The sequence below is a fragment of the Synchiropus splendidus genome, chromosome 1, assembly GCF_027744825.2.
Source record: "Synchiropus splendidus isolate RoL2022-P1 chromosome 1, RoL_Sspl_1.0, whole genome shotgun sequence".
Classification (NCBI taxonomy): Eukaryota; Metazoa; Chordata; class Actinopteri; order Syngnathiformes; family Callionymidae; genus Synchiropus; species Synchiropus splendidus.
This window is the reverse complement of record NC_071334.1, coordinates 24,140,356-24,167,711: the sequence shown is the minus strand read 5'-3', so window position 1 is coordinate 24,167,711 and position 27,356 is coordinate 24,140,356. Positions and strand designations below refer to the sequence as shown.

General features: G+C 44.0%; 2 protein-coding genes across 5 annotated transcripts; one reads left to right on the top strand and one right to left on the bottom strand.

Moving 5' to 3' along the window:
* The first annotated feature begins 87 nt into the window (after positions 1 to 87).
* chuk (component of inhibitor of nuclear factor kappa B kinase complex) lies at positions 88 to 12,226 on the top strand. Its single transcript, XM_053858491.1, has 22 exons — positions 88 to 214; positions 616 to 734; positions 1,641 to 1,735; positions 3,438 to 3,555; positions 3,868 to 3,937; positions 4,791 to 4,879; positions 4,952 to 5,041; positions 5,166 to 5,290; positions 7,054 to 7,161; positions 7,514 to 7,649; positions 7,748 to 7,942; positions 8,018 to 8,120; positions 8,516 to 8,639; positions 8,917 to 9,068; positions 9,131 to 9,192; positions 9,252 to 9,361; positions 10,511 to 10,560; positions 10,634 to 10,739; positions 10,822 to 10,969; positions 11,060 to 11,196; positions 11,287 to 11,386; positions 11,501 to 12,226. Exons 2-22 carry the CDS (start codon positions 630 to 632, stop codon positions 11,564 to 11,566), a joined length of 2,289 nt encoding a protein of 762 aa, XP_053714466.1. The 5' UTR covers positions 88 to 214; positions 616 to 629; the 3' UTR covers positions 11,567 to 12,226.
* Positions 12,227 to 14,044: 1,818 nt separating this feature from the next.
* On the bottom strand, positions 14,045 to 26,989 carry adam8b (ADAM metallopeptidase domain 8b). 4 transcript variants are annotated; one of them, XM_053858477.1, is made up of 24 exons: positions 26,916 to 26,989; positions 26,230 to 26,333; positions 24,832 to 24,905; positions 23,361 to 23,433; positions 21,635 to 21,711; positions 21,250 to 21,442; positions 20,641 to 20,706; positions 19,875 to 19,937; positions 19,628 to 19,797; positions 19,482 to 19,563; positions 19,273 to 19,415; positions 18,815 to 19,001; positions 18,575 to 18,664; positions 18,299 to 18,497; positions 17,277 to 17,379; positions 16,949 to 17,114; positions 16,575 to 16,655; positions 16,428 to 16,512; positions 15,898 to 16,018; positions 15,678 to 15,831; positions 15,572 to 15,619; positions 15,447 to 15,503; positions 14,888 to 14,916; positions 14,529 to 14,647 (listed from the first exon to the last, which is right to left on the bottom strand). In XM_053858477.1, the coding sequence occupies exons 1-23, from the start codon at positions 26,938 to 26,940 to the stop codon at positions 14,899 to 14,901; spliced, it is 2,379 nt and encodes a 792-aa protein (XP_053714452.1). In that variant the 5' UTR covers positions 26,941 to 26,989; the 3' UTR covers positions 14,529 to 14,647; positions 14,888 to 14,898. The 4 variants fall into 4 exon arrangements, 3 of the variants coding, with proteins under 3 accessions (XP_053714432.1, XP_053714440.1, XP_053714452.1); XR_008414101.1 differs by having other exon boundaries at positions 14,531 to 14,647; positions 14,828 to 14,916; XM_053858457.1 differs by lacking the exon at positions 14,888 to 14,916 and having other exon boundaries at positions 14,045 to 14,647.
* Between the last annotated feature and the right edge of the window lie 367 nt (positions 26,990 to 27,356).

Here is a 27,356-nt window from a genome sequence, read left to right as displayed (position 1 = left end):
ACAGAATCCATATCTACAAGTATTCTAGTCTTTTGCTGTGACACAGTTATGACGTCATGTAGCCAAGCTGAAGAAGCACAGCCGGGCATTCCAGTGACGTCACCGAGGAAAGTACACACACACACACACACATTTGGCTACTGCTTTGACCTAAAATAACTGGACAGCTCTCGTCTCCGTGACTCGGCTCATGACACGGTCATAAAACTATCAGGTGAGTCTTGACGTGACGCCGTTGTTGCGGACAGAATATGTTCCTGAAATCACGCTGCTGAAAAACTATTGCGAGGCTGCATCTACTTCCTGGCTAAACTGTTGATGTTAGCTAGCGCTGCGCAAGTTGGCCTGTAGCTCAGGTAAACATCCCCGTGTTGCGTATGTGCTCGTCTCTTGATCTTTAAAACTTCAGATTTGCCGTGGCGTTTGCTTAAGCATTCTGTTGACACGGGATATTTGAAATATGAACATTGATAGTTGATAAACTGGACGTGTCGTCCAGGATATAGTCACGTCCCAGTAGCTGTTTGGCTGTTTGCTAGTGTACACTGAGTCTGTTTTTCGTTCGCTTTGTTGTCGTTTGTACCCTGATAAAGAGGAAATTGTATGTGCTCCCAGGTCGAGGCTCAACAATGGAGAAACCTCCCTTCAGGCAGAACCAGAACTGTGGGGACTGGGAGCTGAAGGAGCGGCTCGGAATGGGCGGGTTTGCCCACGTTTACCTGTACCAGCATCATGTGAGTCTGGACCTCACTTAAGATCGGGCAGAACCAGACATACAAACCTGCATTGACCTGAAAATGCTAAAAGCGTCAATTGTCTTTGGTCTTGGTCACATCACAGTGCAGTGAAGGCACTTTGCTCAGAGTTCTGGAAACACAAGTCCTACATACTTGGTGGACAGTCATACTCACATGCACAGTCAGAAAATGACTGCAGTATGTGATAAGTGATTATTATTACTCCAGTAATAACGGGGTTGTGTTCAATGTCATTTCCAGTATTTGTTGGAGGAACGTGGATTAACATTAGTATATTATTAGTATATATTAGTCAACTCGATTCCTGTTGGGTTTTTTTTTTTCATTTTCTTTTGCGGTTTGTTTTTTTTTGTTTTATGTTTACTTTCACAGTTTTGTGTTAGAGGGACGTTTTGAACACCATGTGTGTTCAAGTAATAGTTGATGTGCTGTACACAGCCACTGTGTATCCAGCTAATTCCAGCGTTTCCCCTCACAATGATCCAGGGGAGGCGCTAGTCAGGTGCAGAAAATGTGAAAGTAACATACTCCTCGGTCATTGTAGCTCGATCTGCCCAGGCAGGTTGCGCAAGCAGTCTTATTATAATGCTGCACTAGCTGTTTTTAAACACTTATAAGTGATCACCACAGGCAACCATTCATTTAGCCAAACCTTCTCTGACAGCTTGCAGGCCTGTGAATTAAAATTCATTTGTCAATAATCACAAGGATGCCATTTACTATGTCAGTGTTACGGTTGTCCTTGGTCCATCTTTGTTAGAAAACAGAAAAGGACTTTTGATATAGCTTTCTGGCTAAGGAGGATCAAACGTGTTGCCTAATATATTACTATATGATCAGAGATTGAATTAGATACGCTTACAACGACTGCTTGCTTTTCAGAAAACAAATGACAAACTTGCTGTGAAAATGTGTCGACTGGAGCTGACGCCGAGAAACAAGGACAGGTGGAGTCGTGAAATCCAGATCATGAAAAAGTGGGTAAATGTGTGTCTCATGACTGTGCTGTTGCTTACGTTTTGAAGTTTTAATCCTTTTGGCTTGGATATCTTGAATGAGGAACAGTAAAAATTGATGGAGTAGAACGGGTGACAGATGGGTTCTAAGTCTCTGGGAGTAATGAACAGAGATCAAGAGTGCTGAAGGGTGGAGCGGGGTGGGATGACTGACAGGAACAATTTATCATAGAAAAATAAAGGTAAGTAAAAGTCAGATTCTATCCCACGTTTCAGGGTACAGCAGTGCATACATTTCAGTGTCATGTCAGGAGCTGACATGGAACGAAGTGAAGATTAAAAAAATATCTGGCCTATACTATTCTATTGTGTCAACTTTGAATTGTTAACTTACCAGTTCATTCTGGTATCCCCAAGTACTGCTAAAGTGTTATCGCCACATGCTTAAGTGATTGGTGTATTTTAAATGAAACAGCGTTAAACTGTTAAGAATAACAGTTGAGCATAAAACAAACGGCAACAGATGATGCATGAATGTTGACAACAAAATGTCTTTTTAATTGATTTTTTTTTCCCCCACCAAATTTTGACGGTGGCAAGACGCAATGTCATATTGGTTCTGGGTAAACAGACAATGAGCCAAGCTCTAGTACGTCTCCTGCTCAACGTACAGTAGCTGCCATACAAAAATGCAAATGACAAACTTGTATTTCCAAACGCAAGGACTCATTACTGGATTCACATAGCTGATTCTGAAACTGGGCTTGCCAGCTCTCGTTCCACGGCGCTGTTTAATTTCACCCAGCAATGCTGACTACAGTCATAATATAGAAGATTCTTTTTCTCAGCATATGGGGTGTCTCCAATATGGTCAGGGCAAATATGTGTTGGATTTTGAGGACAGGGAACACAGAAGTTGAGACCTTAACAGTCAGTAGAGATTCATTTATATAGCACTTTTTAGAACACAGGTCACAAAGTTCAGAGTTCTACTCAACTGATGCTGAGGGAGCAGTGACTTGGAGTCATATTTCAATGCATTTTGACAAATAAAGCTGAAAGCTCCCCATAAGCTGAAATTTTCCCACTGGCCTGAAATCCTCAATGCTGCTAAAGCACCGTGGAGGACCACGTCACCCCAGCCCTGATAAATGCAGTACAGAGTGTTTGATTTGCTCAGGTATAGAACTAAATTACTACCCGATGCTCAGACACCGTTCATATTCAGATCCCAGTTAAGTTTTCACCTTGTTATCACCTCTGAAATAATGTTTCTGGTGTTCCAAGCTTCTGCAGGATCACATTTGTCCTCCTTCAACAGGCGTTGGTCGGGGCATGAATAAATGAATCAATAAATAAATTTCACCTGTCTATAATCGTGTTTCCTGTTGAGCACAGGATCATCTCTGTCTGCAGTCACTGTCTATGAGCTACACCTCTATTTAAAAAAAATCCAGAACCAATTTTCTTTTATTTCTGGAATGACTCACAACAATGAGCTTTTGAGTCATCCCTTTGAAACAAAAGCAGTTCTCAAGATCCTAATCTCTTTGAACAGTCAGTGTGAGAGTGCATCCAAATGATTGGATCCAAAACACTAGAGAAAAAAGTATGATTGGAAGTCCCCATGTTGATGCGATGATACATGCTGCTATCTGTTTCATTTACTGTTTTATTAGTGTGTAACCAAATAATTGTGAATCTATGAACGTTCTCCCCTCAGATTAAATCATATCAATGTGGTGACTGCCCGAGACGTTCCAGAAGAAATAAATGACATTGCTTTAAATGACCTTCCACTGCTGGCCATGGAGTACTGTTCCAGAGGAGATCTGAGGAAGGTAAAGTAGCAGTTTTCTTCTGTCTGTGTATTTGCTACAATGTGTCCATGTCTTGTGTTTTCACAGTCATACACTTTTGCCCTTGAATGAGTGTTTGTGTGGGTCAATGTCTATGTTTACAGTATATGACTTAAGTCTTTGTGAAGCTCATCTGTTATGTGCGTGATTGTTTTCATTTTTTTGTTTTTATTACCATTAGCTTTTGCACCAATTCCTCGCTAGACTTTTGACATCTAGGTTGTAAGGCTTTTTATCCTAGATTTGACTATTTAAATGTCTTTCTGGCTTACTTATGTTGTGTGTACTTTGCAGCTGCTGAGCAAACCTGAAAACTGCTGTGGCCTGAAAGAGAGCGAAGTACTTTCTCTACTCAATGATGTTGGTATGTACCTGTATCCTTATGTTTTTGTTCTGTTGACAAATTTTTTTATTTTTTATTTTTTTGCACAGCTCAATCAATTTCACCCAACATATTTTCACTATTATTGCCGACATACCCTCCGCCGAGCATTTGGTGGTTTGTTCCAGCCAGTTTACTTCCAGGTCTGTCTGAGACTCTGTGCTACAGTTAGCTTTTTTGGCATAATCGTGATGACTCACAAGTCTCAGCCATTTCTTTTCTTCAGAGTTTCAATGAAAAGGTGCTTCCACAGTTTTGGTTGTCACATATCTTCATTTTCAGAATAAACAAAAGTAATAAATCCCTTTTGCATTCTTTTGAATTTAAATGTAATTCCGCGTAATGTCTTTATTTTCTTTATTCATTCATATGGGTCATAGATTGTAATTAAAAAATTGTATATATATATATATAATTTTTTTTTTCCATACAGATTTCCATTTTAAGTCTGACAAAATCTGAGCCTTGGGTTAACTAAAGAATATAACCTTTTTTATTTGCCCAGAAAAACCCCAGCAGTAACACTGTGCCCCTTTTCTTTAAATCTTTTATTTATTTATTTTATTTAACAGTTTTATTTTGTGAGTATTCACAAAAGTAGGGTTATCCAATCATGGACCATGCTTTATCATGTGTAACGTTTTGTGAGGTTACTATTTCATATTTACACCCCTAGTTTGTGATGATGATGATGATGATCATCATCCAAACAAAGTGACGAACATTATTTGTGTTCATGAAACCCCAGACATGTAGTCCTCAGTCCTGATTGCGTGTCATTTTGGTAACTAACTCATGAATAGAACACCAAGTTGATTCTTCAGTTGCCCTCCAGGGTCTGGGATCCAGTATCTGCATGAGAACAAAATCATCCACAGAGACCTGAAACCTGAAAACATTGTACTGCAAGATATTAATGGAAAGGTGAGCAAACCATTTTCTTATTAGCTTTTTTTTAAATTTGATGTATAAATCAGCTTTTAATTTCTTCTGCAGCTGGTTCATAAGATTATAGACCTCGGGTATGCTAAAGACCTGGATCAGGGGAGTCTGTGTACGTCATTTGTTGGAACACTGCAGTACCTGGTGAGAACCTGCTTATGCTTTCTATGTTTTATAAAATGTTATTATCTCATACTCATTTTCTGTAACTGTTGAGTCTTCAATGAGCATGTTAAAATGTCGAATACTTTTTTTTTTCTGTCTCCAGGCACCTGAGTTGTTCGAGAACAAGCCGTACACAGTCACTGTGGACTACTGGAGCTTTGGCACCATGATCTTCGAGTGCAGCTGTGGCTTCCGTCCTTTCCTGCACAACCTGCAGCCTGTTCAGTGGTGGGTCCATTTGTTTTTTTGTTTTAAAAAATATGCATTTCCAAATCACATTTTAACATTTGACCCCATTATGATCCAATTTACGTTTGTATTACGTCTGTACATATGAGCTTAAACATCATTATGGATGTGCTTCAGTGATGAGCAAACTCTTTGCTGTGTAATTGTACAGATCAACCCTACCCAACTTTTATCCTGAAGTGTTTTTTTTAACTTAAATGTTCTGTCGATGGGCAGGTGGCAGTAGACTTTTTGACTAGAACATTTAACAAGGTCTTTGTGAGTGAGAACATTCTTGAGAAATGGAGGAGAAGAGTGCTGGTGCCCATCTTCAAGAACAAGGGAGATGTCCAGTGTTGTGGCAGTGTTGTAGAGGGGTGAAGCTGATGAGCCATACGTTGTGGGAAAGAGTAGTGGAAAATACAATAAGGGCAGAAGTTAGCATATGTGAGCAACAGTTTGGTTTCATGCCAAAAAAGAGCACCACAGATGCAGTGTTTGCTTTGTTCATGGAGAAGTACAGAGAAGGTCAGAAAGAGCTCCATTGTGTCTTTGTGGACCTGGAGAAAGCGTACGACAAAGTGCCAAGAGAAGAGCTGTGGTATTGTATGAGGAAGGAAGTCTGGAGTGGCAGGACATGTATACAGGTGTAAGACAGTGGTGAGGTGTGCTGCAGGTGTGCTGCAGGTGTAACAAAGGAGTTTAAGGTGGAGGTGGGACTGCACCAAAGCTCAGCTCTGAGCCCCTTCTTGTTTGCCATGATGTTTGCAGATGAACATTGTGATCTGTGGTGAGAGCAGGGAGCAAGTGGAAGATCAGCTAGAGAGGTGGAGGTTTGCCTTAGAAAGGAGAGGAATGAAGGTTAGCCACAGTAAGACGGAATACATGTGTGTGAATGAGAGGGAGCCAAAGTGGAAAGGTGAAGTTACAGGATGTAGAGATAAAGAAGGTGGGGGATTTTAAGTACTTAGGCTCAACTGTCCAGGGCAATGGAGGGTGTGAGAAAGAGGTGAAGAAGCGGGTGCAGGCAGGGTGGAATAATTAGAGAAAAGTGTCAGGTGTGATGTGTGACAAAAGGGTGTCGGCAAGGATGAAAGGGAAAGTGTACAAAACGGTGGTCAAGCCAGCAATGTTGTATGGTTTGGAAACAGTGGCGCTGAGGAAAAGACAGGAGGCAGAGCTGGAGGGAGCAGACATGAAGATGCTGAGGTTCTCTCTGGGAGTGAGCAGGATGGATAGGATGAGGAAGCAGTAGATCAGAGGAACAGCACATGTCAGGTGTTTAGGAGACAAAATCAGAGAGGCTAGATTGAGATGGTTTGGACATGTACAGAAGAGAGATAGCCAGTACATTGGTAGGAAAATGTTGAGGTTGGAACTGCCCGACAGAAGATGGAGAGGAAGGCCAAAGAGGAGGTTTATGGAGGTGGTGAAGGAGGACATGAGGTTTGTAGGTTAGAGAGAAGAGGAAGCAGAGGACAGGGTGAGATGGAGGAAGATGATCCGCTGTGGCCACCCCCGAAAGGAGAGGATGAAAGGAAAGGAAAAGACAGAAAGAAGAGTTCTCGACACAATTTTGTTTAGTCATCATGGATGTTTTGGTAATGACATCACATTTTATGATGTGGTACACCTAGAATAGGTGACTGAAGAATGTTCCCTGTGAAACAATGAATTATTATTTGGATCAACTATTTTGGTGGCTTTTATGTCGAGATGCTGGCGATTGAAGACAATTTTTGCATGTGCATTGTTTCTCTCAGGGCCAGCAAAGTGAGAAATAAAGGTCCAAAAGACATCATGGCTGTGGAGGAACAGAACGGAGAGGTCAAGTTCTCCACCCACATGCCGTACCCCAACAACCTCAGCAGGTGTGTGACCTCATCTGTTAGTTCTTTGTAGTTTAGTGCTGTTTATTTTTATCTGAGCTTCCAGGATTATAGGACCAAAATGAACAAGGATCCATTTAGCAATTTCATTAGCATTGTAATTTACTTGTGGTAAACAGTAGATATGGCTTCTCACCGTTTATTTTGCTGTTGGCATTAATACTGTTTTGCAGATTGTTTTTGATGACTTAGGTGCTTCCGATGGTACCTTTGCTTATTTGTTATTGGTGTCCGTCTCTTTCTTCAGAATGAGTGGTAGCACTTTGAGCTGCAGCCCCCTGTCTGACTTGTGCTTGTAAATCAACTTTGTCCCTTTGGTGCTGCTGCTGTGTAGAACCCTGTTGGAGCCGTTGGAGGAACTGCTGCAGCTAATGCTGAAGTGGGACCCTGTGCAACGAGGAGGAAAAGTCAACGTAGACACCAAGAGGCCTCAATGTTTTGAACAGCTGGAGCAGATCCTCATTATGAAGGTGAGTTGTTGCTCACTTAAGCTCGGTGCATGTAATGTTAAATTCCCCAGGGGAGTTTTAAAGCTTTTGGTGGAAATCTACGTGGTCTTTTCCATCAGGTGGTCCACATCCTGAACATGACGACGGCTCAGGTCCATTCCTTCCAACTCACCCCAGATGAGAGTCTACACAGTCTACAGAAACGGATCGAGGCAGAGACAAAGATCGAAGTGGTGAACCAGGAGCTGTTGCAGGAGACTGGAGTCTCTCTGGACCCCAGGAAGCCGGCCGCTCAGTGTGTCCTGGACGGAGTGGTGAGTGCAAAGCTAGAGCAGCCTGCAGTAGCTTTCAACAGCAGCAGTAATGAGTCCTACTCTTTGTGTCCACAGAGAGGCTGGGACAGCTACATTGTGTATCTGTTCGACAAAAGCATCAATAAGTACTCGGGACCCTTCAGTGCCAGACAGCTGCCTGATAAAGTCAACACCATCGGTGAGTCCACATCCACTGCTCTTTATTCTCAAACAAGAATTGAAAGGTTGCGTCTCACCATCATGTAGATTATCTACTAAAACAGGAGCTGGTTAAACAACCTTGTTGTTGGGGTAGTATGGGTCTCTTCAGATGGAGATATTGAGTGATATACAGCAAGAGAAAGCTTTAAGTGTGCCATCTGGATGGAAGTTTTACTTTAAGTGTGCTGCTTTTAACATTTCCTGTTATGTACACAGGGATGGAAAATATTGCTGGGCTACATTCTGTTGATGATGTTTCATCCAAAAACCTTTAGTGTGACAAAGCACAAAGTGTTAAGCATAAACCTAATTGCTAAAATAGACTCAGAATTATCACATGGGTTTATGAGTACCACATTTGTGACTCAACAGTTCAAGAAGCCAAAACTCAGACTCCTCTGGTGATGCTGAAGAAGGTTTGGGGAGAAGCAGTGAGCTACATCTGTGGTCTGAAGGAGGACTACAGCCGACTGTACCAGGGTCAACGTGCTGCCATGTGAGTCCCATTAACCGCATCTGGGATTTGGGGGCTGTGCAGGATGCATTGCTAGATGGAAAGGTAGAAGCAACACTCGTCATTCTCATCTGTGGTTCTCAACTCTCAAGAAAGAGGTTTTCAGAGAGCAGAAATTTAATGTGTCTTTAAGAAGAATAAGTCTAAAATCAGATCAATGTTTGTCTTCGTGTGTCCAGCATGAGATTAATGAGTCCATCGGAACACACTCTGGATTCAGCCCATCCCACCTCTACATTACCTGTATCATTGTCTGCAGGCTGAGTCTCCTTCGCTACAACACGAATTTGACTCGCTGTAAAAACAGCATGTTTGGCTTCTCGCAGCAGCTCAAAGCCAAACTGGACTTCTTCAAGAGTAGCATCCAGTATGACCTGGAGAAGTACAGCGACCAGATGCACTACGGCATTTGTGAGTGAACACAGGCAATGAGGCGCAGCACTGTTCATGACTGATGTGGGTTTTACCTGCAGCCTCCGAAAAGATGCTCAAAGCTTGGCAGGAAAACGAGGAGCGAGCCTCTGCCTTTGCACAGGTCAGCCTCACTGACGTGCACTGAACTTTGCTTCATGTAGTTGAGCTATCTATGTGCAGGTAGCAGAAGTGAGCCACTTGGAAGAGGAGATCATGGCTCTGCACTCGGAAATCGTCGAGCTCCAGAGGAGTCAGTTCGCTCGTCGCCAAGGAGACAAGATGGAGCTGCTGTGAGTCTCTTGATCCTTAACTGACTGCTGACCACACCTCACTAAACTGACCAATGAATCCTGGTGTACTTGAGACGCTAAAGAATGTAAAAGCTTTTTAACCTAATCTTGTTAAACTTCAGACTCGGCCACAGAACTGTTTTTTTAATTGGATTTGACTGACTTCTAGAAGGACTGTTCAAGGTTGCAATCACTACTTAACCATGTGTTGACATCTCACTTCTAATGGTCTCAACTAGTCAGATTCCCTTTTAAAACCCAACAAGTGGACAAAGTGTTAGGCTGTGTCCCATTTCTCACCCTAATACTTGTTTTTAACCCTAACACTGGGTTTTGCACGTTCACGTGTAAGTGTAGTGTTTCCCAATACTCCGAGGGCACTCGTCGTTCACCACTTGAAATGATCCCTTCAAACCGTGGGAGCTCCGGAGCTGACTTGAAACAGAGTGGGAATATGAAGTGTGGATAGATTTCCAGGATACTGAAGTACTACATTTATTAAAATGTTGGATAGGACAACAGGGACATTTTAGTAACGAGGACTACTCTGCCGTTTGTTTATTTTCTCTGGTATCACACGTTCGCGACTCAAATGGTCTACCGTGTCCGACAACATGAACAATACAACATGTATGTACAACAGTATGTTTTCATGTCTTCTTAACAAACAACGGTGGGCTAGCATCCAGGCTAACGTTAACACCGTCACACCTCTAACAGATCTATCGCCGCAACATAGTGGCGAAGCTGGCTTCGACTCCGCCCATTTCTTCTCTGTTGGTTCACCAACACAAGTGAGATTATCAGCGCCGTTGCAAGAGGTTGCAAAAACGTTGGAGCTGGAATTTCCAAAAAGTCTCCAACACTCGATATGCAGGAAACAAAACGCAGCACGGCGGCCAATGACACTTTACGCGTGACGTCATGAAGTGGTGTTGTCCCAATTCTTAGGGAAGTCCACGTCTTAGTGTAAGGCAATCAAAACCAAGTGCTAGTGTTAAGGTGAGAAATGGGACACAGCCTGAGAAAAACTCACCACCAACTCAGACTGTAAGATGAAAGGAGTCATAGGTACAACATGGCTGCAGCCCTCGAGTGCTACTAAAGAAACTTGACAGTGATGGAAGAGTGACAGTTTTGTGTCTGCAGGGAGGAGAAGGCCATTGAACTCTACAAACAGCTGAAGATCAAGTGTAAAAGTGAGAGCAACGCATTTGATTGATGATCGATTGACACAAGAGTAATCCACCGTATCAACGTGGTTCGCTTCAGCTCCTGATCCCGACATGAGCAGCGACAGCTCCGAGATGGTCCGAGCCATCATCCAGACTGTCCAGAACCAGGACAAGGTCCTCAAAGACCTCTACACACACCTCAGGTGGGACACACCCAGATGGTGCTCTACTGTTGTGCCATCCCCAATTTTCAGGCATTCAGAGCTTCGTCCTCCTCTTCCTCAGTAAAATCCTGATCAGCAAACAGAAGATCATCGACTTGTTCCCAAGGATCGAGAAGACTCTGGAGAGCATCAAAGATGCCGACAACACAGTGATGCAGATGCAGATTAAGAGGCAGAGAGAGTTCTGGCACCTGCTCAAGATCGCCTGTGTGAGTCACATGACCATGGAGATGTGACATGTGACATCACAACTGCAACAGTGCTCATCAATACCAGGCTTGTTGATCTCTCTCCTCTAGGCTCAAAACCTGTCCAGAAGCTCAGTTCCTGCAAGTCCAGAGACCTCAAACCTGGTGCAGGTCACCCAATGGTCCCAGTCAGCTCAGCCAGTCAGCTCGCCTCATCCTCTCACGTCCCTGCCAGGATCGAACGACAGGTCAGTTGTGCCCTTTAACACCTGGTGAAGAAACGCCGTGAGAGGTTTGGCTCACGTTCATGAGAAGCCTCACAGTGGATGTCTCTGCAGTGACACGGCACCACAACTCCTGCAGGAGAACCAGAAGTACCTCAGTCAGCTGACCAGCCTGATGCAGGAGGCGGCTGATGAGCAGAACAAGAGCATTGTGGTGAGTTCAGGCATCAGTCCAGACACTCAGCCGAAAATAATTGCTGAGTCATGTTGAAAACAAGGGAGGAGGTAGTTTAGATTCATGTTCCGACCTGTGTCTTGACTTCCTCAGGACCAGGATTGGAGTTGGACCAAATACGAAACCTTATCCACAAAGTTGAAGAAGAGAAACGCATAAACGTGTCGTCCATCCCAGCCTGTCGTCATGGTAACACTAAGGACCGGCTGATGCCAAGTGAACGTTGTACAGACGTGGACTCGAGCCGGCATCAACATAGTTTTCTATGGGGCGATGACGTCATGACATCCACTGTTGAAGCCGAACAAGTGTAGCAGCTGACGGGTTCACCGGGGCGAAATAATCATGCACTTTTGTCCAGCTGTGGCGCCGCAGCAGCAAACATTCACTTATTGATCAGTTTCAGTCGTCAGTTATCCCATTTGATTTTGAAATGTTATGTTCTTTCCTCAATAAATGTCACGTCATGATTGTGGGACAAGACCTTGGTGTCCTCTCCCTGTGGACATGGTCTTGGTCTGCTGCGCTTGTGTCACAGAACATCCATCAGTTGACGTTGAAGAGCATCCCAGTGATGACAGGCAAGTTACTGATGCAGCTGTGAGAAGTAGGGATCATCGTGACGTTGCTCCGTCCCTCATGATCTCCTTGGTCAGGCTGTTGTTTCAGTGATGGCAGAGAAGAAGCCGATATTATGTAATTATTCCAACATTTTCATCAAACTGAGATGTGACACAACGCGAGTATGAATGTTTTGAAACGTCCTGGTTTGTATTTATGAAGGTTAAGTGCAATGAAACATGATTTTTTTGTATTTAACTATGGCTGTTTCTGAATATTTTTGTTTTTATAAACATCAAACGTTGCCTGGTAACAAAATAAAACCACTTTGGCATGATTGAAGTCCTCGGGAAACGTTTCTGTCCCGAAGATTCGGCCGAGGGAAACGCTGTCATAAACGAGACTCCTCGAGGTTCTTAGTTTCTGTGTGAGAGGGATGCATTTGGCGCCCCCTAGATGAAGACTAGTGGAACTCAATCGGCCCACTCACAGCTGCTGTGCTCTCGAGCTCGGTCGGTTTGACTGAGGGGGTGAAGTCCGATGTTGGGCTGCAGACCAGAGGAGTGACGGGTCTCGTTCTTGGCCCTTAACATTTGAGTAACACTTGAAGACTAATAGAAAATAACTGCTCTAAAGTCTGTTTTTCCAGGACCAAAAATTTAGTTTGAACAAGTGAGGAATTTTGTTGCAGAAGATGTTTAGCTAGATTGCAGGTCTAACAGGAAGCCACCCTGAGGTTCCACCACAGTGAAGACTATCCAGACTTCCTCATCAAGATCCCACCCTGGGGGAGAAGAGTAAGAGAACTTCATCATCAAACCCTCGAGAAGAGAAGTCCCGCCCTGGAGAAGGGGAGTCCTGCTTTGGAGGGGAAGAGGAACAGGAACTCCTCACGAGGTCCCGCCCTGGAGAGGAGGAGGAGCGGAGTCCATCCCCAAAGAACTAATCAAAACAAGCTTTGTGTAAACTACGAGTTCCTTTGTTCCTTTTTCCATACAAGCTGAAATGAAAGGTCCACACGGCCGAGTGATGTCGCCGAGCACTTTCCTAGTTGGTGGGATCCTCACTGACATTGGCAATAAAGCTTTTTCTGAATCTGATTCCAATTTTGCTTTATATTTTTTATTCCTTCAAGTTCACCACAGTGAGAAATCATAACCTGGATCTAAACCAAACTTGAAGACAGTTTAAGTGGCAACTGAAACAATCTAAATAGATACTTCAATTATGTTTTTAATAACATTAAATGTTAAGGTTTCTATATTTTTGTCAGTAAATTGTTTTAGTAGCTTGTCCTCATTCCATTCTAATGCATGGGCTATACATTTGGTTGGACTCTCCTGAGCTGAAATTTAAAACCATCATTGAGAAATCAGCCACTTCTCGGTCGGCACCGGATTGGTGGAAACTCTGTCATGTGAGTCTCAGCAAGACACGCTCCAGTTCAGGACAGCTGGTGGAAGAGCCTGCTGTAGGACTGAGTTCCACAAAGGTCTAGTGTTGTTGAGCCTTCAGGCCTCGTGAGTAACTCATCTGGTGGACCTGTGTCGCCCTCCCTCTCATGACTCGCTCCTGGTGAAGACTTGTATTCACAGCCAGGAATTAATTTGTCAGGAGGATGGAGCGTTTGGTCATGACAAGATCTGCCTCGACCTTTGACACACTTCCTCCTCCACCTCACATAGCCATTGGGAGGAGCTAAACTCTCCTCCGAAATGTACGCCTCTCCTACTTTACTCGTCACCTCCCTTAGTAAATCCAGATCCGAATGTAAAACGATCCACCAGCTGCCCGGGATGAATCAGAGCTCCTGGGAGGGTCTGCTCCACATTCCTCCAAGATCCTGATTCTGACTTGGCGTTTCAGAAGTGATTTTTAAATGCGCCAAACATTCCAACAATGTTATGGTGTGACCTTGTGACACTCCTTCAACAGGCATCCTCACCTTCAAATTCTTTTTTGACCCTTTCAGAATCACAAAGGTTTCTAAAGGTTTGGAAGGAGATGAGTCTTAAATGCAGGCTCACAAATGAGGAGGGAACAAGACATATATTATACTCATATAATTTATATAAAGTTTTCATCTTTGTGATCCAAAAAAAATCACGATTCACGCAAAAAAAATGAGACAACCAATCGGCAGAAACTCATTTTGAGTGGATCATCTTCCTTTAGAGTGCAGTCGATGACACTTTTGACAGTCACTAGGGGGCGCTGTACCGCCCAACAGGATCGTTCCAATAACTAAGGGTCACATTTAGTGCATTTATTCAGGGCGCAGAAATCCCTGGTTTACATTCAGTTCGGTTCTCCTGACCTCCTGGTCACAGTCCTGGTTCTCCCATTGAGTCAGGGGCCGAAAGAAAAGGTGACTCTCTCTGGAAATATGGCGATAAAACAGTCATGGCACCCAGTCATCAAAGACAGTGGGCGGAGTCAGTCACCGTGAAGGAATCCAGACTCCCAGGTGAGTCAGACATCTGGTCAGATCCAGGGGGAGACCTGGTCGTGACCTCTAACAGTCCCTCACGTGAGTCTGTGAACTACTGGTCTTTTCTGAGGCTTGACTGGAGGCACAGGAGGAGGACTTGGGTGCAGACGAGGGGGACTAGGATTGACAGGACGCACAGGAGCTGTAGCAGGTTTGGATGCAGGTCCAGAAGACTTTATCGTTGGACCCTGTGAGAAAAATTACATCAAGTTCATATAGATTATGAAAAACAAAAGTCACCCAGCGACTCTAAACTCTGGTCTGATTTGAAACATTTTCTTCAGCGGCAGGAGCATGATAAGAATCCGGGGTCAATGGATGGATGCTGAGACATCCAGTGTGAAAACCATCTCAAGAGCCCCGTTGACCTTGACTGTGAGTAGAAGTTTTATCCATGTGGGAATAGAGCTGGAACATTGTGGACACACCATGTCATTGGTCAGGAACCAAGCTGGACCTGAACAAAAAGTAGTACACTTGAAGTTCATTTTATGAAGAATACTATAAGTACAGCAAGTGTATGACCGACCAAGTACTTGTAGTTTACTAAAAGTATACTAATTTAATACTTCTCCGTACGAAATTGGAACTTTTTAAGTTCACAAAAGTACACTTTCAAGTATACTCCAAACCATAAACCAGTACTTTATCAGAAAGTATACTAGTCTTTTACTTCTTTGGTCTAAATTGGAACTTTTGTTTCATTTACTACTACTACTACTACTACTACTACTACTACTTTAGAGTATTTCCAATGTAGTATGTCAAAAGTAAACGTGAGGTATAAGTCCTCAGTTTTAGTATAAACAAGTGTGCTCATAGTAGACTTGAATAAACTTTGTTTTGCTAAGGGGGGCTAACACAAACATCCAGAGATGGAGTGGAACTGGTGACCTCCGAGTCACAGGATGATCCACCACCATACTCAACAGACAAAGCTGGATAAAGGTTGTACGCAGTGCTGTTAATATGGAGCAGGAAACTCACCAGTGTCTGACTGAAAGGAGGTAAAGGTTTGGCTGGAGGTTGAGGTTTCATCTGCAGCTAAACAGAGAGGCATCATTGTCAAAGTCAAAGTTCTGCGGATCATTGGGTCTCATTCTTCCTCTCACCTCCTCCGTTGTCACGCTAAGACTTGCTGTGGTGGGTTTCACCGGGGGCTGAGATTAAAGCTGTTAAGTTTCCCAGTCATGAATCATTTTTGTGAAAGTCTGTTACCGGTGGCGCTGGTCTCCTTGTGTTGGCCATCAGCGGCGTGCAGGCTTGAGACGCTGTGGTGGTCATGAACGTGGGCAGGCTGATCTCGGGTCGGGGTTTCGCGCTGGACTCCTCGAGCCTTGGGCTCAACTTACCGCGACTGTAGTGGGCTTTCCTGCACACATCACTGGGTCAGTCACGCCGTGACCCAGAGGACGGATCACAGCGAAGCGGTCGTCACCTTCTGGATGTCAAACTGTCCACTTTGCTCCTCTGACTGCACATTAGGCCGACAAGCACCACGGTGATGACCAAGAGGATGGACAGTGACGCACAGACGCCAGCAATGACCTCGCTCTGACCTGAACAGACAAGTGGAGCTGTGTTCACCAGTGATATCCCTCCTCCATCCGCCTGCACGTCAAATTCCAATCCAGGAAGTGCTTTATATCAACGTTCATTCGTGTGCAGCAGCCACAGAGGTCAGTGAGGACACACTCCTATCAGACAGTTCAAGACTTCCACTCCTGCTATCTGGCCAAGGTCACATCCCACGACACCAGTCAACACCCCGGCCTGAAGGCTCACACTGGCAACTTCTTACCTCTGATGAATGACTAGTATATCCACAACACATCATAATGCCTTTGTTCATCGTGTTCATAACAATGTTTCAAGAGCACTGTAAGGGTTAGACTCAGGAGAGCCCCTCATGGAGAGGAAACCAAAACTGGGACTGTGAACTTTGTTTTCAGATACGAATCTTACTACCTTGATTTGGATCTCCGTACTGAGTGCTGCAGTGCGGTGGCGCCCAGCCCGGATCACAGTGACACTCCCTCTTATGGTTGCACACCTGAACACACACAGTTACTGTGAGTCCCACCTGGAAGCACAGTCATCGACAGCACATCTCACCCCGTGGTTGTTGCATTTGCTGGCACAGTGGTCATCCGGACCGTAAGCCGACACGTCGACACATCGGTTGTTGACACACACCTGGACACAGAGAACGTCACCTGTTTCAGTTTGTTTTTGTTAGCATTTGAATGAATTAAATTTTTGGAACACAATGGTGCTGCCACCTACTGTCCTTTCAAGCTGTTATTAACAACATCTCAAATGGTTTTGAAACACGTCAATAAGATACTTGTTGAACTTTTACATTAGTTTTATATTAAATTGATGAACATATTTATGAAACCCAAAATAAAGTGTTTGTTGTAGGGCCCCCGCAAACGGTCTGCACTCTCACTCACACTTTACGTGCCTGAACGTGACTCAGCTCTGACCTTGTTGTCTCCACACTTGGCTCCTGTCGGGACAACGTCCAGACGTCGGCTCTTGTCTTCATCCACCGCTAGTTTGCACTCGATACCGTACACCTTGTAAATGGCTTGTTTGCCTGTGATGGACTCTCCTCCACCCTCACAAAATATAGAGCCACATTTGAGATTTCTGCAACAATAGAGGCGAGTAAAACATTAGCTGCTGTCGTACTCGCTGCTTCTGTTGTATGAAGGACGAGTGCTGCAGGTTGACTACTACTGAGTTTACAATAGGTATTTGTTCCCTTGGGTTTCGTGTCATAACATGAAAACATCCACTGCTCATACGTACGATTGAGAACAGGATATGAAGCCGAGTTGGCTTCGCCCACAGTTGGCTCCCTCTTCTCCTCGTCTGTTCAGCTCAAAACACGCACCATGTCCCACTTTGGCTCCTGAAAATTAAGATGGAATCCACGGGAGATGTGAGAGATGTTTACTGATGTAGCGGCAAGTTTAAATCACACACATGGCTTCAAACAGCCTGCTGAGTCTGCTGATGTGACTGTGAGGTCAAATGTCACACAGATGACTCTTTCCTAAACAAAGGCATTTAATGGGGTCAGGAGTAATTCAGTCGTAAACATGATCTCAGTTGTATCACCTCCATCGCCAAAGTATTGATCTTACTAGCTTAAACGCCAGGTGCTTAAAGCGACCAGAACAATATTGTTTGTGTTTCCGTCCTGACATTTTTTTAACTTAAAATTTCCATCCTATGTGCACTGAAAATGTTCCCTGAGAAAAAGTTTATACATCATCAATCTGTGATATTTGGGTTGACTATGTAATCATATTGTTCTGTATTTAACTAATAGAAAAAAACATGCCAAAGACCCAGCCCTTAAAATATATCTTCACAATCTTAAAATATACTGCACAAACAACTATCTGACAAGGGCACATTTTTCCCCATCAGCTGAAACTGAGAGTCAAAACTAATTTTCAAAAAATAAATTGTAGTTATTGCCACTCTTTTATCTTTAACTCTTCTTTACAGAGGCTGCCATATTTGTGACCTTTAACAAAATAAAACTTGATGAATACACATATTCAAATAGCTGTTTTAATGTGAAGCTGCTCTATAGGCATTTGGGATTCATTTACTGAAGAAAAGTCACAACCAGGTCCCTTTAAATGATGGCTCCGTTTACAAGAGATGGAAAGGTCAACAGGTTATTTCAAGGTCAACCCGTAATGTCACACAATCATTTTCCATTAGTATTTTTTTTCCAATTTTGATCAGGGACATTTCCTGAGGAACCATGTTGAAATTGGAACTTGAAAAAAAAACTGGCTTCACCCCCAACTCACCTTCCCCAAACAGCCTCCAGCAGTGCTGCTGGTGGGTTGGACACTGGCCGTTGTAGCAGAAGCCTTCAGCCCGCTGGAAGCACGGTTTCCCATTCATCACGTAGCTGTCTTGAGGACACTCTGAGGACGCTCCGCTGCAGAATTCTGGCAGATCGCAGTCATTCACCGCCTTCCTGCACAAGCTTCCTGCCTCTTTGAACTGTCCGTCCAAACATGCATGAAGTGGTTAGTTGGGTCCAGGAGTCTTAGTTCTAAAGCGAGAGGAGGTTGAACTACCTGACAGTTGTCACAGCAGTGCCCATGAGCACACTGGGCACCGACAGTCAGGCGACAAGAGGACGCTTCACAGCATGGATTATCACATTCCTTGGAGACAGAGAAGGTTAAGGTCATTTCCAGGTAACCCTGACAGGACGACAGCAGGAGTACAGAGCAGCTGCAGCAGTCAACACAGTGCAATGAGTTTTCTGCCAGAAACAATAGCAATATTCTCAGTAAAACTCCTCCAACCCTCACCTCTGGAGTACCGCAGTCACACTCCTCTCCGTCATCCAGGATAGCATTCCCGCAGCGCGGCCCGGGGTCGATATTCCGAGCTGACCCTGGTTTCTGAAGACAGTCTGGCTGGGCTCTCTCCAGGAACTCAGCGAGCTGGGCGATGCTGCAGCTGCTGAAGAGCTCGGGGAAGGCCTGGTTCCCTGTCCTGAGAGAGCGGAGAGGAAGCAGCTGCAGGTGATCACAGCCCACACAGGGACATTGTCAAGCACTGAAGTAATGAATTCCCTCGCTTTCCAGGCGCAACATTGATACTGTGTGTGTCTGAGTACTCCAAAACTTATACAACTGTTATTTTAGGACGTGATTGAACGAAGGCAAGTCAAACCAAGTAATCTATGACACAATAAAAAAAAGGCTTCAAATTGGGTTTGTTGTAGTTAAAGCGATTAAACCACAATCTTATTTCACTGCCTGACCTCAGCTTGTCAGCCATGACACAGTTTCCAGGGCCTGAGGAGGAGGCGCACTCGCAGCTGCCAGTGTCATGAGACAATCCAAAGTTGTGTCCGATCTCATGAGCGATGGTGGAGGCCAGGCCCACCGGGCTGACGTGATGGTCCTGCAGCCAAACACCACTGTCAGAAAGGTCGTCGGAGGTCAGTGAAAGTCAGGGGGGGCCGAATACCTGATTGACCCCGCCAGAGTTTTCTGTGCACATTGCGAACTTGTTAGCCAGCCCAACAGTGTCTCCCTCAAAGTCCTTAGCCCTGTGGGAGGAAAAAAAAACATCAGAGGGTTTTCAGATTCTCTCTTTGCTGTCTCTGGACTCACGTGACGAACTGGGCGTTGTCGTGTTTGGTTCTCCGGAGAAGCTCCGTTTGACGCCACAGCAGGAAATTGTCCAGGGTGGTCTCAGAGTTGTAATTAACTTCCATGTGATCTTTGTCGCTCCAGATCTCAAGACCCACCAGAACCACTCTGATGTTCAGGGGTCGGTAAAGCTGAAGGAAGAAAAGGAAACGTCGTGACAAACTTGAGCCACTTCCTGCGGTGAAAACCTCACAATTGTTGGACCGACCTTGTCGACGTGATTCACCACAGACAGGATCCGAGGTTTGGTCTGCTGTCCATATCGCTTGTACTGGGGAAGAAGGAGTAACAGACCTGAGAGAGTGCTCTCAAAAACAATGTCATTTACTGCCGGAAAAGAACAATAAAGGCAGGGAAATCTCATGCGCAAAACACACAGGAACACACACTGTCACAGAATTAAAGAAAACTGAACGTATAACATGACTGAAGTCTGACTAAATTTCCCTCAATTTTTTTTACCCTGAAGCAGCTTAGCTGTTGTTGCTAAGCTAATCCAATTCTAGCTTAGCACCAACAGCTACTGTATTAGCTATAGTTACGTTATAAGCTTGAAAATTGAAGCAACATTTGCATTAAATATGTGACTGATTTGATTTTTAAGATAAATTAATGAGTCACCTTTATATGATTTGTAATGTCTTATGCCTGCTATTATCCAGCTAGACATTCACCCTTCCATTGGTGTTTGCAGCTTATTGTGAAATTATTTTAATACAGGTAACAGCAACATTGTATTGAAATAGTCAGTTGCTTGCTTATGTAATTAGTTTTGGTTTGTTTTTGCTTGAATGCTTCTTTATTGTCCACATTCTAATAATACAGTAGCGTTGTTAGCTAATCTGTACTGACTCTAATACATTAATATGAGCTAACACGAGATGGGAGCTGTTTTTATGTTGAATGTAATGCTTCTATTTCTCTGTATATGGCTACATTTGATGTTACTCAAAGGGAAAGAGACAGAGCTTCACCTCTGCGTTGTCCACCACCACCACCAGTTCCACAAACCGCTGCTGGTCCGCAACCAGTTTAGACTTCTGCGAAAACAAACACATACCACCCATTTAACCAAATCTGTCACACTGTCTTCCACTGTCAATGCTCTTGTAATATGCATATTCTGAAACACATAGAAAAAGGCCCTTGAGACTGTGATGCTACTTAACCAAATTTACAAATAAAAAGTCAAGTTAAGTCTTGCTACGTTCCAACTAAACCCAAAATTAAAAATATTTTGACACCTTTTTTTCCATTTGAAATATTGTTAGTAGCAATGAGCCCAATCTGACAGCAGGTGGCAGCAAATGGCTCAAACCATTTGCTCAACACAGAGTCATGAGACAGAAGGGGAGTTAGCGTAGCAACACTACATCAACAGGGAGCCATGAAAATGTGTGGCTCCAGGAGGTCAATCGAAACACCACCTAGATGCAACCACCTGGTCTGTCTGTTAAATAAACTATGGATCTATCAGTAGAAAATATTCTCTAAGTAGCCTTCCACTACACAGCAAAGAGAAAAGCGCATTACGGGCCATTCAGAAATTTGAAAACACTAGTCGCCATTGCATCATCCCTTACCCAGGATCTGGACCTGAAGAGAGCAGCTCGCCGGTGTCCTTGCTCCAAGTCGTACCGCGTGCGGGCACCGGAGCTGCCGCTTTGACCTGCACTGACCTTCAAGTCTTCCGGTCTGAACACTGCGTGGAGGTCAGTGTCAGTCTGACCCAGAGGCTCAATGAAGTACACCTGTTTGGACACTCTCACAAAGCCACTGACACACAAAACACATTCATCGTTCAAGACCAACACGTCTGGAACAACGGCAAGCGTCACTACATGGTGTCTCCTGTTTATTGTTGGAACTACTGTATATGGCCATGTTCTGGCAGCTAAAGGAAGAAAGTACTTCAACAGGAAATGACTAAGGTTTAAGTACCACACAGGAGGTCTTCACAGATCTTACCTGATACCAGAACAGAGACCCACACTGACCGACGAATCCTCAGTGCCGTCAACATGGCCATGATAGTAGCAGTGATCCTGTGGCACATTCAGGGTTCAGACTACAAGTAAGATGCAACTGACACAGCTGAATACAGTTTTTCTAAAGCGCCATCTTACGACCTCAGACGATGCAACCAAAACAAAAATCTAAAGTCGCCTCAGCCCCATTTTATCTGATCCATGATTTACTGTAACCGTTCAACTCTTGCTGAGGATGCATAAATTGTACAGACAAAACACAGATGAACAAAAACTGTGTCCTCAGCTGCTGAACACAAGGTTATGAGCCATACGATGAAGAACTAAGGGCAGAAGTTAGAATATGTGAGCAACAGTTTGGCTTCATGCCAAAAAAGAGCACGACAGATGCAGTGTTTGCTTTGAGGATGATCATGGAGTACAGAGAAGGTCAGAAGGAGCTCCATTGTGTCTTTGTGGACCTGGAGAAAGCGTACGACAAAGTGCCAAGAGAAGAGCTGTGGTATTGTATGAGGAAGTCTGGAGTGGCAGAGAAGTATGTCAGAGTGGTGCAAGACATGTATGCCATGTATAAGACAGCGGTGAGGTGTGCTGCAGGTGTGACAGAGGAGTTCAAGGTGGAGGTGGGACTCCATCAAGGCTCAGCTCTGAGCCCCTTCCTCTTTACAATGGTGATGGACAGGTTGACAGATGAGGTTAGACAAGAAGCCCCTTGGACAATGATGTTTGCAGATGACATTGTGATCTGTGGTGAGAGCAGGGAGCAAGTGGAAGATCAGCTAGGGAGGTGGAGGTTTGCCTTAGAAAGGAGAGGAATGAAGGTTAGCCACAGTAAGACGGAATACATGTGCGTGAATGAGATGGAGCCAAGTGGACAGGTGAAGTTACAGGATGCAGAGATAAAGAAGGTGGTGGACTTTAAGTATTTAGGCTGTGACAAAGAGGTGAAGAAGCAGGTGCAGGCAGGATGGAATAGCTGGAGAAAAGTGTCAGGTGTGATGTGTGACAAAAGGGTGTCAGCAAAGATGAAAGGGTCGGTGTCCAAAACGGTGGTCATGCCAGCAATGTTGTATGGTTTGGATCTCTCTGGGAGTGAGCAGGATGGATAGGATCAGGAAGCAGTAGATCAGAGGGACAGCACGTGTCAGGTGTTTAGGAGACAAAGTCAGAGAGGCTAGATTGAGATGGTTTGGACATGTACAGAAGAGAGATAGCCAGTACATTGGCAGGAGGATGTTGAGGTTGGAACTGCCCGACAGAAGGTGGAGAGGAAGGCCAAAGAGGAGGTTTATGGAGGTGGTGAAGGAGGACATGAGGTTTGTAGGTTTGAGAGAAGAGGAAGCAGAGGACAGTGAGATGGAGGAGGATGATCTGATGTGGTGACCCCTGAAGGGAGAAGCCGGAAGGAAAAGAAGAAGAAGAAGAAGCTGCTGAACACAAGGTTGTTTCCCCTTTTTTTACACTCAAGGTGTGGCCTACGAGGTCGAGTGGAACTGATATGCAGGCAGCCAGTCGCCATTCATTATTTTGTCCCTTCTTAACCTGACCACGGTTTTTGATTCAATATCTATACCTGTTCTCTACCGGACAGCATTGGGTGTTTTTATTTGTTGTTCTGACCTTGTACAGTAAATGACAAAAATGTAAAAAAAAAACAGAGCAAAGGAGTCATAATCGAAGGTGAATTGAATGGACTCCAACCTGACCTGCTGTGTTGATGTCACACGGTCTCCGTCCTCTGAATAGTGAGTCTCAGTGAAGTTGCTGCCCAGAAAACTCCTGCAAACAATGAAAACATTAATGGGTTAAACAAGCGAGTCATACTGAAGAAATGAGAGTCAACTTTGTCATCATGAATAATAACCCCAACAGCAGCAGCCGTGGAACTCAGACCCGATTAAGATCTCAGACTAGTAGTTGAAGTGATGAGGAAGCAGCCAAAACCATGTTGACCCAGAGGCTCAATCGTTGAAATGGATTCCAAGTGGAACATCCCGCTGTTACTCTCGAACCTTTGAACCGTACAACACCGGCGTTGTCTTGTGCTCCCCCGGGGGGTCGACGCTGGATGCACTGCTGTTTCATTTGGACCGGGTCCATCCCTCCGCAACACAACACCACTGTTGTCGGGCCCGCGCCAGAAAACAGTTCCATGGTGTTAAATGCTGAAAAGCCCGGTTTGGAACTACTAAATTTAGCTGAGATGCTGGAAGATCCATTAAAATGAAATTGACTCATGCAAAATTAGAGGCTTCCTGTCACAGCCAGGTTCCTAACAACTGTGACATTCCTTCTTGAGTGACCGTTCTTAGAAAACCATGTTTTTCCAACTCAAGACCTGATGTTGTGTCCGAAGAGTTGTTCTTCCTGCCTACTCCAGCCACATCTCAGGTCGATCCAGGCCGTGTATGGTATCAGAGTTTCTCACTGCAGCTCCCTTCGCAGACTAGATTATTCTGGTGTCAGCCGGGGAGAATAACCATCCAGTGTTTTCTAGAGAAGACTCAAGACTTTGTTCTCAGGGTTAAGTCCAAGTGTGATGTGATGGGCCCAACCAAAGAACGTAAAGAAACAGCCAGATGTGGCACATGCAGCACTTGGTTGTGTGGCAGCACTCATAGTTAAGGGATGGATATTGGGAAGTCCAGTGATGTCACCAGTGCTTTCACGGATGATGGTCTGTTATCGTCATTGGATACCATGGACATGGCATGGTCCGGCGTCTTGAAGCAAAGCAGCAGGGATCAGGAGCCAAACCAAGTCTGGAACTTGTAATTCTACACAAGTTCTTCTATTCTTCACCTAAAACAACCATGTCGGTGTCATCAAAACGTCTGCCAACAAAGTATCATTGAAGGAGGCAGACAAAACTCTTCTATGAGCCAACAAGCCTTCTCTCACTCCACCAAGAGGCGCTTTATTGTTCATAATCAATGTCGGGGATTTTCCACCACGTGAACCCCGGTCTCCTCAACAGTGTCTTCATTTAAACACTCAGTTGCTTGGAAGAGTATTCATTTGCGAGGTCCACCTGAACCGCTGCCTCCACCACTCTGCTCCTGTGTTCACACTCATCCACTCCATCGACAGCTCCAGACGCAGGCGTGTACTTATCAAGAACACTACGTTTAATGTGGCCGCTCTGGATCAAATAAAGTATGATGGATTAAAAAGTACCTGTTTTTTTCTAAATGAACCAGAAGGGTCTTTCCCTCAATGTCCAACTTGTATTCCACATGATCAGGGTGATCCTGCACACAAAAAATAAATAAATAAATCACAGCTGGGAATGTAAAAACAAATATGTTTGCTTCTGTGCAGGGTGAACAAATACTTGTTGTTGTTTTTTCGACAGCGTTCAGTGAAATTAATTACAGGAAAAAAGGAAATAAGTAACATTAAATAATTAATCATTTTAAAATAATTTAATTTACAGAAGACAAATAAATAATTACATTTTCAAACCAATTTTACATTTCCTCGACTACAACATTTAATGAATCACGACTGTTTCTTTAGTCTCATGAAAGTAAATCTCCAAAAATATTACAACCAAAATAGGGATTAAATGTGTAGAATAACTGAGATTCCTTTACACATGGATGTATCATAGTTAGTGTGGATGTCATGGGCAGTGGGATCTTCAAGTGGCAACTAATGCCAGCAGTGACACGAATCAGATGCGTAGAAAGTGCGGCCCGCAGGCCGTAGGTGGCCCTTCGCCCGTATTTATGGCGGTCGGAGTAAAAGATTTTCAATCATTCATTACTATTTAAATTCAAAGCATAACTAACTGGTTATTTTTAGGTCTTTCTTTTCCCCTACTCTTTCTTTCTGTCTGTTTGTATAACTATCGATACTTCAACTGAAACATCACATTCATTTGAATGCGATAAATAAATAAAAAAAAAACCACCTTGAAATAACATGAAATAATATATCATCAAACATTTTGATCATTTAATGCCAGGAAGTGATTAAACTTTTTATCATTTCTCCATGTTATACAATATTTTGGAGACAAAATCAAAGTTAAATACAAGACCCTTTTTCAAAGGCATGTGACTGTCACAGTATGCTATAATGTGACCCATAGGAAATGGGATTGCCCTCCCATGGATTACAGTATTTATTAAGTGACAATCGCTGAACCATAAATCAAGTGTGGATAAAACACCCCAAAACAACCTTTCAAACAACAAGGTGTTTCTGTGTGAAACTCATCTAAGAAGAGACTGTTCCTCCAGCTATCCAGCTCGTAAAAAAGATTTTAATAAGACATTCTTTTAATGCCGCACATGACACATGGCATCAAGATGAACTTCCCCAGCCACAGAGCAGGTTGTGTTATATATGGTTTCAGGATCCCTGTGGAGGACGAGAGGGAACTACTCATTACACACTACTACTGCTAAGGTGAGTCAGGCGAAGAAGGGTCTGCAAGTTGGTTAGTCATTGTCGGATCTCTGACTAATTCGAGATCCAGAACCAGTTCCCGGGACACAGCCTATTCAATCTAGTGGGGACCTTTTCTAAAGAGAAATGCGGGAGCGTCGAAAAGTTGGGGTGTGTCACCTGCTCCTGCTGGCTCCTTCTTCGTCTCCCCGGCAGTCGCTGTGGCGTGACCTCTTCATATCGCCCCACGCTCGACAGCAAGGCTGAGCTCTGCGCTAGACACGCTGCACACACAGCACATAAAGGGATCGACACAGAGAAGAATCTGAAAATGTCTCCTTGGCTCAGTCTGAAATGTGTTCCCTCAGCCTTCAGGATATAGATGATGCACTGCTGTACAATAAGATGCCTTTTCACTTTAGACATCAGGTGGTTGCTCTAATACAATACTGGTACAGATAAGCTGGGGTTTGCGTGCTCAGTAATTATATTGCCATTCCAAGTGAAGAATGATGTGTTTGAATCATATTTCAGAGGAACAGATGTTACACTCAAGGCACACACGCGGACTTCCTCATTTTTCATAAAAAACATAAATTAAATAAATTAACCATGAAACCAAGGGATATGTGTATCATGTTAATACGCCATTATTTACAAGTTGACAAACTTAACAAGTTTGACGTGAGAAGCTCAACATGAAACACTTGAAATTAGAGCATTAAAGTCGCATTTCAAACTTAACATTTTGACTTCCGATATTAGTTGAACGATGGAATATGAAAAAAAAAAAAACACTAACATTTCCGAATGTTTGTATCATTGAGAATGAGAAGTCGGTAACCTTCAAACAATATTTCACTTACCCATTAAGAGCCAAAGTAACCGCATGTCAACCACCTCTGACGGCGCGCTCAGCTCGGGCTCCGTAACGGGAAAGTGACGGCGACTCCGCTCAAGCACCGCCCGGGAGACATCAAGAAGAAATAGTACACGCAGTTTCCGGCGCGGTTTCTCACAACATTAAAATTCACCACTCTACCATTAAAAGTTCTGTACTTGCATAATTTCGCAACTACTGCCTTGCGCATCATGACAGACAAATCCTGTACTACAACATTTTAAAGTCGACATACCAGCACTTTGTGGCCATGGAATGGTACTTCCGAGGAGGACAAACCGCAGACAAACGGTCAGCAAACGTCGGAAGATTTACTAAAAAAAGTAAATGAACAAAATAAAACCTTTTAAAATGTGTAGTTAACTGGAATTATTTGTATGAATGTGCATCGTTTGAAGTGCTTTGC

Excerpts from the sequence above, each read along its gene's own strand:
- chuk (XM_053858491.1), top strand. The coding sequence starts at position 630 with ATGGAGAAACCTCCCTTCAGGCAGAACCAGAACTGTGGGGACTGGGAG. Across the intron at positions 5,042-5,165 it reads TTGGAACACTGCAGTACCTG|GCACCTGAGTTGTTCGAGAA; the intron begins GTGAGAACCTGC and ends TTCTGTCTCCAG. Across the intron at positions 7,650-7,747 it reads AGCAGATCCTCATTATGAAG|GTGGTCCACATCCTGAACAT; the intron begins GTGAGTTGTTGC and ends CTTTTCCATCAG.
- adam8b (XM_053858457.1), bottom strand. The coding sequence starts at position 26,940 with ATGCGGTTACTTTGGCTCTTAATGG. Across the intron at positions 26,334-26,915 it reads GTTACTTTGGCTCTTAATGG|CGTGTCTAGCGCAGAGCTCA; the intron begins GTAAGTGAAATA and ends CTGTGTGTGCAG. Across the intron at positions 14,648-15,446 it reads CTCCTTTCAGTCAGACACTG|GGTCCAACGATAAAGTCTTC; the intron begins GTGAGTTTCCTG and ends TTTTTCTCACAG.